This window comes from Neltuma alba, unplaced genomic scaffold (genome assembly GCF_004799145.2).
Source record: "Neltuma alba isolate B1F8T4 unplaced genomic scaffold, ASM479914v2 tig00013331_pilon, whole genome shotgun sequence".
Taxonomy (NCBI): Eukaryota; Viridiplantae; Streptophyta; class Magnoliopsida; order Fabales; family Fabaceae; genus Neltuma; species Neltuma alba.
This window is the reverse complement of record NW_021637605.1, coordinates 60,045-72,512: the sequence shown is the minus strand read 5'-3', so window position 1 is coordinate 72,512 and position 12,468 is coordinate 60,045. Positions and strand designations below refer to the sequence as shown.

Below are 12,468 nucleotides of genomic sequence, written 5' to 3'. Positions count from 1 at the left end.
GTGGCCACCCAAAATTTGAACTAGATTGCGCTGGTGAATATGCGGAAATCACCATCAAGTACGAGAGCTATCGAGTTCTTGAAGTCAATTATTCTGATTATAGTCTTAGAGTTGTGAGAACTGACTTCTGGGATGATGTTTGTCTAACCTATTTTAGGAACAATTCCATAGATCTCCCTTTCTTTAATTATAGTTTGGACTCTCGTAACCTGACACTGTACTACGATTGTCTTTCCTCTCCATTCTCAGACCCATATATCACCCCCACTCAGTTTAATTGCAGTAAAAATAGTAACTATTTCCTTCTGGCGGGCGGAGGTTATGGGACCTCTGAAATCTGAAACAAACGGGGGCCTGCAGATCTACTGTAATTGTTCCAATTTTGGGGTCACAAGCCAGAATTTTAGATGAAGATTCAAGTGTGGAAAATATGAAGACTGCTATTCATACAGGCTTTAAATTTGCATGGGAGGCAAATAATACTCTGTGCTCTGGCTGTCGAAACTCTGGTGGGCAATGCGGTTATAACATAAGCTCAAGTGAATTCACTTGCTATTGCAAAGACGGACCTGTTCCATCTGAATGTAAATCAAGTAAGTACCAGTGTTCTAGTAATTCATACCAATATATGCAGGCACAGATACACAATAAAGAACTGCGACACGACAAAACATGTAATGTCGTGTAATTTGAAGAGTTGTCTCCGGACAAGTCTGTTTTTGACGTTCTGGTACTTCATAGATTGAAGTTTAAGAAATTAATGACTTCTGTGAACGTAGATTGATGAACATGCCTTGAGTTTCAATATGTTATTTCAGATAATAGGCTTATTCATATCCTCGTCAGTTATTGCTTTTAGATAGTTACAGATTTTGCCCACATATCCCCTGCTCTTTTCTGCAGATAGGACCTTGATAGCCTTTAGCCAGGAAGCCATGCCAAGGGAGGAAAATTTAGTTTACTTTATATATAACTCCATACATAGTTGATTCATATTCTCCGAGAATGATTCCTGACTTCTGCGACAACCATCTGATTGTGGTTCATCTCCAGACAAAGCTAGAAAAAGCCGCCTTAGTTTTTTCTCTTCGGTTTACGTGGACACTGGCACTAATGAGACATGTTTATGCCAATTTACAATGAAACTCAACCTACATGTTTCTCCTTGATTGGCTTAATTTACTTAATTTCCATACACACCAACTTCATCTTAGAAAACGCAAGTCCTGTTTAGAGTATTTGCTGGCGGTAGGTAGACATTGTTAGGTAAGTGCCAGGCTATCATGGGTTGTTCACACCAGTTTTAAAATATAGGCCGCCTACTTTGACCGCAAATCAACTTACAAATACCCCTTTTGTATCATATTATCAACTTATAATTACATACAGATCCTATTTGCTCGTGATTAAACAATTATCATGTTTCAGCTTAGGCTGTTCATTCTGAAGCCATCTCCGTCTAATTCCACTTCTCTCACTCCTTTAGATTTGAAAAACCTTCCAATTCGGATCGCCCACACATACATACATATGTTTGTATAAATATGCACCAAGCTATTTAATTTGTGATTAGTGATCGATTTTATAGCTTAATATGACATCGTCCAAAACAGTTAGGCTTCTTTTTATTATTAATCTTTTTTATAGTGAGCCAAATATATATCGGATCAAATATAACATAATCGACATGAAGACGATAAGCAAGATAGGAGAATCTTTTGTTTTTAGATCATCTTCGATCTTTGGTAGGTTTGGATTGAAATTCTTACTTGCTCATTCAAAAGTTTTCTTCTTGTCTGTAACTTCTCTATCGTCTGATCTGGAACCATGTCTCTAGTTATTGATGTAGAGTGTTCTTGCCAGAGGTTGAACTAGTCCCCTCTCGTCTGATCTTGTAACCGAGACATGGATCTTAAATCAGTCAGCTTCCCCATCCTGTGCTTTAATGTTGATTGTGTTGAGACCTTTATCTCTTTGCTTGTGTTGTTTAAAGAATTCATCTCCTTTTTTTGTTATCAAATATTATACTACCTCCTGCATCTAGTTTGTAGTGCAATTTATATTATAAACTAGATTTTATATTTAGAACTAAAAATAGTATATCAATCATCATCATACTAGCATATCTTTTTAAGTATTGTTTTAACTTAACCCAAAATCTTATTTTAGGTTTAAAAAAAAACTGAGTTTGCAGTGTGCAAATGTTTTTATTGTATTTTCTAATAATCTCTCTCTTATGAATGAGAGTATTTTGAAAAAAAATAATTTTTACATATTTATTACTTTTAACTAATTTTTTTATTAAAAAGTGACGGAGGGAGTATTAAATTATTGGATGAGCTGGAAACTATTGCCAAGGAGAATTAGTGGCGGCGGCGTGCCAGTAGCAATTATTTTAAACTGCCTCTCAACCTGTTTAGCAAAAACAAGCATAATTAATTATGACTTGTTTATTATAAATAGACCTAGAGATAATATTATTAATTTAGCATATAGTTGTCAATAATCTTATAATCTACTGGTATAAACACTCGCCCTGTAAATAGAAGGTTGTGAGTTTTATTCCTACTAACCTCTGGCTGTTAATGTTTGTTTTTCTAATTAAAAAAAATTGGCATTTTGCTAATCAAATTTGATTAGCAAAGATACACGAACTAGGGAAACAAAAATTGAGTGGGGTAAACAAAACGTTAGATCAAGTTGTTGTAAGTGAATCATTGATGTGAAAAGATGTATTGCATGGTATTGTTAATGCATGATTTTTTTGACTGAGGATTAGTCCACAAGAGACCATTCTGGTCAATTCCTTGAGCGTTTAGATTCAGATTTCACTTTATGTTATTATTGTTATTTTATCTTCTGTTTCTGTATTCGAGTCATAGGAAACAAAATTATTTTTTTTTTTTTTTTAACAAATGAAGTTCTCAGATAGTTGTTCATAAGTAATCATATTAATTTAGTAGTATTTCTCATGTGAGTTGTCAGTCGTAAAACTAAAGTATGATTCTCGCATCGCTCTTAAATATGAGTTTTAATTCTTTTAAAAGAATATGAAGTCTTGTTTAATGACTTTTCTTTTTAACAAAATTCCCTACCACCCAAAGGTTTGAGTAGGTATGTAAACGAGTATAGTCTTGTTTAAGATCTCTCTCTCTCTCTCTCTCTCTCTCTCTCTCTCTCTCTCTCTCTCTCTCTCTCTCTCGTGTTTTTTTCCCCTTCTTTTCTCGTTTATGTTTGCAAATGTTTCCAACAGATGGTGGTACACATGCAAACAGAAACCCCCCCCCCCCAAAAATATGGTTAACTCACCTAATCAGATTGAGTTTTGTCAGGCATAATTAGAAATAAATCTTGTAAAAATATTTTCTACATTCATATGGATTTGAACTCTTGACCTTGTGTTAGCTTGTTTCTCTTATCGGCCACCAACCCTCCCCTTCCACTAACTCATTCTTAAACATTAACAATCTCACTTTTGGTATGTGAGATACTCTCTTTATTCCCTTTTATAAATGGCTTTTTTTTTTGTTATGACATGTTCTTATTTATTAAAAAAAAATTCTTCTGATCTTTGATATAAAACATAATTAACTAATTTGAGTAAATTAAAAATGTTAATTAAATTAGTTAATATGATATGTTTGTTCTAAAACACTCTAAATATTTTTTTAACTCTATCATCGTCCTCCTTTACTTAATTATTGTTGGGAGAATATAAATAAGATTAATTTAGAAAAAATTGATTAAATTTTTAAATTTTTTATTTTATGTTAATGTAAATTGTTCATATGATAATCCCCACTTTTTGCTCCACACCACATTCTTTTTTTTTCACACACTTCTTTTTTCTTGTAATTTGTTTATCTCTCCTGTGCTCTCTCCCCTCACAGACAAGGTACTTCAAAAAAAAAAAAAGTTATATTTTTATATGTTTTTTGTCTAACCAATTTTTTTTATTAATGTAATTGAGTTAATTGTCACAGAGGGAGTAAAATGTTGGTGTCCTCGCATCTTACTGATTTTGTAGACGGAAATGGGAAAAGAAAGCAGATTTTGATATTTTCTTTAAAAATTTATATATTCAGACGCTGTTAGAAATTAGAAGTGTTCTGGTATAATTTTCTTTTTTGCCATCCTGTTCTCATATGAATATGATATTTTGTCCTTACATATATATATTTATATATATTCCAAGTCAAATAAATTCATCTTGGTCTCATGATGCTTTCTCAGAACTTCATTTTAATATTATTATTATTATTTTTTTGCCATCAATATTACTATTTATTTATTATTTATTATAAATCCCAGCCAATACTATCTCTCTCGGTCAAAAACCAATCTTCCCGCCCGCCTCCCACCAACGACCCAATGAGGAAACAACGAACCATTGTCTTCTTCCTCCTCCTCTTCACCTTCATCCTCTCCTCCTTCCACCGTACGACGTCGTTACCTTCCAACGCCTCCCTCTCTCTGTGCCTCAACACCTTCGACTGCGGCAACATTCACGACATCCCCTACCCCTTCACGGGCGCCGACCGCCCCTCCTTTTGCGGCCCGCCGGAGTTCCATCTCTCCTGCCGGAGCGATTTTCCCGAGCTCAACATCTCGTCTGTGAGTTACCGAGTCCTCAAACTCGACCCAATCGGACGTGTTCTCACCCTAGCTCGCATAGACCTCTGGAACAAAACATGCACTCACCACTTTGTCAATTCCACCTTTGACCAAACCAACTTTAGGTACGGTTCCGGGAACGAGAATCTCACTTTGATCTATGGGTGTGGTTCTTCTCCTGAGATTAACAAAAAGCCAGAGAATCTGTTTGAGTGTGCGTTTAAGGGGAATCGAAGTGATTCTTATTCTTTGATTGGTCCGTTGCCGCAGGACCCTGCTCTTAGTATTTTTCGTTGTGGTACTCGAGTTGAGGTGCCGATTCTTCAAAGTGAAGTCACTAGGCTCACGACCAATCGGTCGTTACTTAGGGAGGTTTTGATGGAGGGTTTTAATGTGAATTATAGCAGCCCTTACGAACATGAGTGCTTGAAATGTGTTGATTTTGGTGGCCGATGTGGATTTGATTACGATTTGGAGGAACCGATTTGCATTTGTGGGGATCACCTGTGTCCCTTACAAGGTATCTTGAACTTTTTCGGTTCGTTGATGCCTGTGATTGGTAGATTTACTTCGCGATGATGCTGTTTATATGTAAAACTCGCGGAATTCGAATGGAAACACGTACTGTTTCGAAAAATGAGATGGTATGAATAGATTTGAAAATGTTACTAACATTGCAGGTTAAGTTAAGTTTCCCGTGAACTCTCATGCTATGCAGTAAGCATGAGATATTAGTTGCCACCTCTGAATTTCCGAATTTCCTAACTGCCAAACATCTGCCAGAAACTTCGACTGTTTTGGGGACAGACGGAATGAAATTTCCCGTTTTATTCTCGTTAATTAAGCATCATTAATACATAGTCACCGTGTGAAACAATTAATAGGGGCATTTTATGGGGAAAAAATTAAATCTGAAACTCCTTGATATGCATAACTTAGTTATTTGTCTTTTCATGAAGAGGTTGGGAGGGAGTATCATGTTAGATTTTAGGCATTAACTATACTTTTGGCTTAAGCCATTTGGTACGACTCACCTCTAACATTACATATCTTAGACTCTCTAATTTGTATATGTGAGACTTGTCTATTAGACTGGTACATTTTACTGTTATTATCATTTTCTTGCTTTCTTTTGAAGCAAGCAAACTGAACGCCGAAAATCTGGTATATTTTGGAGCTTTTTAGCAAGCTGAGAGATATAGGAGAGAGCGTGTTATATCACTGAGTTTGACTTTTCAATAATAGTTGAATTCCTCTATACAGTCTTGTTTTTTATATATGGAAGATTTGAAACTTTGAAATTACATGTGTGCAAGATTTTCATTAATCATTACACCATTTTTGGGTGCATATGCCGTTTGAAAACTCCTCGCCTTCAATTTTCACTTTCGTTAATGAATAGCAGTGAAGCTTTGCTTCCAAACTGGAGCACTGTAATTGATAAACGTCTATCAAATGGTCAACTTCTATGTACATAAAGTAAAAAGTGACAAATGTTGCTATCAGTTTCTCTTGTACAAACTCTCCCTTCAATTTAAGATAAGAAAATGAGGATGATGTTTTTCGATCGTTTATTGATTATGTTCAATTTGAGAATGAATCTTAGCTGACAATCCTGTCTTTCTTTTGTTTGTCTTCATGTCATTCAAGTTTTGAGTTTTGACATTTATCTTTGTTGTATTTTTCAGAGAACAGAACAGCCCTTATAGCAGGTAGCCTCTATTGTGATCATGTATGGATTAGTTTTCTTAAGGAGCAGCTGTTTGGCATGATCTTACTAATTTCTTGAATTATCTTCAGGCACTAGTGCAGCTGCTGCAGTTTTTTTAATTCTTATTGGATTATGCTTGTTCTTTATCGTAAGACGAAGGAAAAGAATTGCAGAACAATCACAAACCAAGGACCTCTTCATGGCCCCTTATAGCAGAGGCGTTGCTACCTCCACAACAACTTCATCTCAGAGTGTTCCATCTTACGTTACCTCAATGACTGAATCTAAGCAATACAGTTTCTTATATGGGGTTAAGGTGTTTAGCTATGCTGAACTTGAGGAAGCCACTAAAAATTTTGATCCTTCCATGGAACTTGGTAATGGAGGTTTCGGCACTGTTTATTATGGTAAGAATATAATATCATCTTTTTCTTATGGATTCTCCAACACTAGCCCTTGTACACTTGCCATCAATTTCCCTTAACCATTCAGCTCTGATTGCTGATCAGGCATTCTGAAAGATGGACGTGCAGTTGCAGTGAAACGGCTTTACGAAAGCAATCTGAAACGTGTTGAGCAATTCAGGAATGAAGTTGAGATTCTAGCTCGACTCAAGCATAAAAACCTGGTTGCACTCTATGGATGCACCTCTAGACATAGCCGAGAACTTCTCCTTGTCTATGAATACATTCCTAATGGAACAGTGTCAGATCATCTCCATGGGAATCGATCTAAGTCTTCTTTGCTCCCTTGGTGTACCCGATTGAACATTGCAGTAGAAACAGCTGAGGCCCTAGCCTACCTCCATGAATCAGATGTCATACACCGGGATGTTAAAACCAATAACATTCTCCTAGACCATAACTTTAAGGTCAAGGTTGCTGATTTTGGTCTTTCGAGGTTGTTCCCAAATGATGTTACCCATGTGTCAACTGCCCCACAAGGAACACCCGGTTATGTTGACCCTGAGTATTATCAGTGTTACCAAGTCACCAGTAAAAGCGATGTTTATAGCTTTGGAGTTGTCTTAGTTGAGCTCATATCATCCTTAGAGGCCGTGGACATCACCAGGCACCGCCATGATATAAATTTGGCCAGTCTTGCTATAAACAGAATTCAGAATCATCAAGTTCATGAGTTGATTGATCCACTTCTAGGGTTTGAAAGAGACAATGCAATCAAGCAGATGACAACAGGAGTTGCAGAGTTGGCCTTTAGGTGTTTGCAGCAAGATGGAGACATGAGACCCTCCATGAATGAGGTACTGGAAATATTGAGAGGAATCCAAAAAGAAGGGTATGGTGGACATGAAGATCTAGAGAAGAATAATAAAAGGGTGGATGAAATCATGCTTTTGAAAGATGCCCCTCCTCCATTCTCACCAGATTCAGTTGCAGATAACTGGGTTAGCTCTTCTACTACTTCTACTTCCTCATAACTTCTATGATTTCACTGTTGACCTAAATGAGATGAGGTGATAATGCACATTGATATTTGCGCGGTCTGTATATAATATATATATAGAGAGAGAGTAACTTACCCAAATCTCTGTGCTCCGTGTATGAATTAGTAAATCGGGTCATTCATCTACTGTTTCAATCTTCTGCTGATGTTTGGACAAGTCCGCATAATGAGGACCTAACGCTCATCTGTGATACGGCGTCGTGGTTCCGCCCCATCTGTCCCAAACGTACAAATCCAATTTATCTCTCCATCTCACTTGAGCACTGGCCACTGTGAGCCTATCTTATCTGTATCTTTTCTTTTTATTTTAAACAAAAAAAATTTAATATTTAAATGTATTAAATAAAAATAAAGGTTTAAGTACAATAATTCTCAGTCTCATAAACTAATTTTTGTTGTATCTAGTATCTAAAAATATTTTTCTAATAGTATCCAATATTCTAAAAGTTAAAATAATTGTTTATGCAATTTTATTCTCAAAAGTATTTTTCCCCGTAGCAATGAACGCTTTAGTGCTATCTTTTGACTAAAAAAATGATACTAATTCCTACCCAAAAAATACATTAACGTGTTAAATGTATCAAAAAATTATTTTAAAATACTGAGCATTCAATTAACAATATAGAGGATAGTTTAAGGATAAAATTACACTAAAAATTATTTTAGAATAATATAATGCTATTCAAAAATTACAGTTGAGGCTCAATTTGCCATCACGATTGAAATCACTTATAAGCATGTTTTACATAAGTCAAGGTAAATTTCTTTCATATATTTACCTTGTATTCTATAAATCACGATTGAAAAACTATTTATAAACTATTCCAAACAAGCTCTTCATGTGCCAAATGCACTAATAATTAGCTTATAACATTGAGGGGCGTTTCGAAAATTTTAAAAAGTTTTTTTTTCCGTAAATCAATACAAACTCCTCTACATATTTATTTTGTATATTGTAAAATCACTTTTAAAAACATAATTTGGTTCCTATTAGAAAAAGTGGTTTACGATACTAAATGTTACTTAATCCTTTAATTTTTGTTTAATACATTAGAATACTACGTAGAATACTGGAAAAGAGGTGCATGTCATGTGCTCAAAAGCCAACTTAATGGTGTGTTCATTGTTTCTTTTCTTTTCTGTTTTCTTTTTGTTCTTTCTTTTTTGGGTTGCTAAGATTATTATTATTCACTGTTTCTTATCCTTGACGGATTGTCTTATAATATCTTCTTCATCAAGCAACATCGAATGTTTGTCACAACCAAAGTCAACAAACAAGACAAATTTTTGCCCAAAATAACAAAAACTTAATTACATATTTAATGACTAACAGATTTAATCTTTACATTAATCGTCCATTCCTTTCGTTGATGCCATTGACAAAAGCTACAATCAACGGCCAACAAACAATTTAATTGTCTTTTTGGCAAAAAATTATTTATTTCTTATAAAAAGAATCAAATGAAGAAATTAACATTCTTAAGAATTTATTTTCTTAATAATACCAGACTGACCTGAAAATTTTATCCTTCATATCTCTTTAAAGGCATTGTTCTAATTTATGAGCAAATTTATTCATACTCACTCTTTTCATAATCTAAGTCCCATTTAGATAATCAGTCCAAAAAAATTTCCATTTTTTGCCATAAAAAAAAGTCCCATTTAGATGAGTATATAGAACGTTAAATCTTTCCCCTCATTTAATTTATCCTTATCTACATTAAAACTGCATTTTAAACTAGTTAACATATTTTCCACTCCCTTACTTAGTGTTGGTAAAAATAGTTAAATATAACTTATTTTTTGGATCACAGGATTAAATATCCATCAATTTTTCTTAAAAATGCAAGAATTTTCACTTACTATAATGGCTTTATTATGAATTATGATACCCTTTAATTGTTTTTAAATTTCCTATAGGATCCAATTATTAAACCATTTTTAATGAAAGTTGATTGTTATTGGCAAAAAAAAAAAACAACTCTGGCTGAAATTTCCCAAAATACCACATTTGAGGTTCTTAATTAAATCAGACAAGAGAAAATGAAGATGCAAAACAAACTCTCCAAATTCTAGTGGTGCTGTCATTGTAAAACCCTAAAAAAAAAGGAACCTTTTTTCACCAAAAACAAAAATACAACTTTGATCCTTTAATTTTGCATGAGATTTCATTTGATTTCTTAATTTTATAATGTTTTAGTTTTTAATCTTAACACCCGTTAGTTTTGTTAACCAAAAAAAGGAGTGGAGCAGGCACGTCGCCTTTTATGAAAAATCAGACTACACTGGACAATCATACCATACCGGTTTGAATTGTTGATGGAACTTGTCAATAACTTTGTTTTGACAAAAGAGGGGAAAAAAAAAACTATTTTCGAGATAGACATTGAGTTAGAACCAGAAATTAAACTGCAAATTAGAACGGTTTTTATAAAACCAAACAATTTTTTTTGGGCATGACGAAAAATGTTGAAGAATTTAATAAAACATATAAAAATTTAAAAAAATGCCTTCTCAAAAAGTTTAATATATTTTTAGTGAATCTGTAGTTATATAATATTATTTTATTGAGAACTTCATACATTGTGATGCTATTATATTGACAACTAAATTTATCACAAGTTTATTTCTTATATATAATATTATATACCTATATAATTAATTTTTTATTCAATTATTATCTTACCGATTTGACTGCGGGTCAAATTGATTGATCATGAAAACTACATCTATGAATCGTTAGCTTTTTTAATTTGACGTTCAATTCGGCTTTTAAAATATTACCTAAGACTCTTCATTTTTTTTAAAAAAAGAAAAAAAAATCATACAACTTTGCCGCAAGAATATTAATTTAGAGTCTTCTTTTGGAGGGTATAGAGTTAGACGATTGGGGATAAGAAGGAAGGATCCTGCGAGTCCAAAATGGTCAAAGGAAATTGGGAGGAAGGCGGAGCACTTGATAGTGAACACAAAGTTGATTGCAATTGCAAGTAAGACTTGTAATAAGCCAACAGTAAAATCTCTTGGGAATATTTGGAGAAACCATATTGAGAGTACCTATATTTTTTTTAATTTTTAAATTGGTACCTATGTGTTTTTTCTTAATTAAATCTTTAATTTTGTCCTATTAGCAATGTTAACCCTTGTATAAAGATTAAAAATGCTAATTGAACAAAGTTACAAAAACTAATAATATTACTAAAACAGTAAAATTAAATGAAATATAAAAAAAAAAAACACATAGGTACCAAATTAAAAATTAAAAAAAAAACTCCAATATAAGTTTTCCTTTAAGTTTTGGCCAGATAGATGAGTATCTTTCAGGTACATCAACGGCTCACATTAAGGGATTTAACACTTTTCATGCCTAAACAGAAATCAAATCCCTTATCTTGATTAAGGGAGAATGAATTCATACCACTCAAGCATACATTCCTAGTTAGTTGAGTCAGACAATTTCACACTTATAAATTGAAACATAATAAAACATTAAAACTATATTTATATAAATTAATTTGAAAGTATTCACGTAAATTTTTTACCTAAAAATGTATTTTAAATTAAAGTATAAATTAGTTTTTTCCAAAAAAATATATATATTAGATCACTAGTAATTAAAAAAAGGAAAAACGCATGCCACGTGCCACAGCCACGTGTCTGCCAGTGTTTATATTCCACCGAGAAAGCCCTTCGTATTCTCAGTATTCCTTTTTATTTCCTGCTTCAGGCCACCTTCTATCCCTTTCTGTCTTTTACTGTAACATCCCTCAGTCATAAAGCTCAAAAGCCGATCGAATCGGAATCGAATCGAGTCGAATGGCCTCAGATCTCACTTTCTCTCTCTAGCAAGCAATCCTTCGCTTCTCCCTTACTTAATCTAATCTATCTCCCCTTTTTCAATGGCCACACTCCAGAAATTCAAGCTCTTAGCCACCCAGTGCGCCGTCGCCGGCAGCCCCACTCGCAGCCCTACCACTAGCCCTGTCATCCACCTCCGACGCCGCAAGACCCTCCGCATGTTCCTCAGCCGCCCTGACCGCCGCCGATTCGCTCGCTGCGAGGAAGCTCCTGTAGACCTCGCCGATGAAGATCCGACGGAAATGAACGAAAAGGAGGTCAGAGTTCGACGGAAGCTCAAGGATCTGTTTGTATCTTCTCCGCCGCCGGTCGATGATGAAAAGAGGCGCCAAGATGAAGAAAGGCGAGAGCAGGACGGATTCTCGCCGGCGATAGCGAATTCCGGCCTCAGCAGCAGATTCCGAACGGGTTCGGCATTCCGACGTGGCGGAACCACATCTCTCAGACCTGTCTCATCGGCGTTCCGATATAGATTCCTCAAAAGAGCTTGGCGACCTGTGCTCGTCACTATCCCTGAGTAGGCACTATGAAAACTTTGTGGAGATAAATCGAAAATTTCCCGAATTTTTTATTTGTTTATTTTCATCTTTAGAAAATGTTAATATATTCTCCACGGCGGAGAGCGTGGCGGTGGAGATACTCAATTCGTCAATCGGACGGTTTTGACGCCTCGCCGCCGTACCGATGCTAACGTGCGCGGCGTAGTTGATGATGCTAACGTAAGCACCTGAAAAAGTGCGTATTTTAACCTGCGAGGAAAACGGGAGCAAAAGCGTGAGTTGCCAGCCTCGTGGTTTGTACCAGTGAGATACGCTTCCGTC

General features: G+C 35.0%; 1 protein-coding gene and 1 pseudogene across 1 annotated transcript; both read left to right on the top strand.

Annotated features, from left to right (window-relative positions):
- Positions 1–8: 8 nt before the first annotated feature.
- LOC114736363 (LEAF RUST 10 DISEASE-RESISTANCE LOCUS RECEPTOR-LIKE PROTEIN KINASE-like 1.4) lies at positions 9–7,935 on the top strand (annotated as a pseudogene).
- A 3,560-nt stretch (positions 7,936–11,495) lies between these two features.
- On the top strand, positions 11,496–12,218 carry LOC114736362 (uncharacterized). Its single transcript, XM_028924150.1, has one exon. The coding sequence runs from the start codon at positions 11,689–11,691 to the stop codon at positions 12,166–12,168; it is 480 nt and encodes a 159-aa protein (XP_028779983.1). The 5' UTR covers positions 11,496–11,688; the 3' UTR covers positions 12,169–12,218.
- Positions 12,219–12,468: the final 250 nt, after the last annotated feature.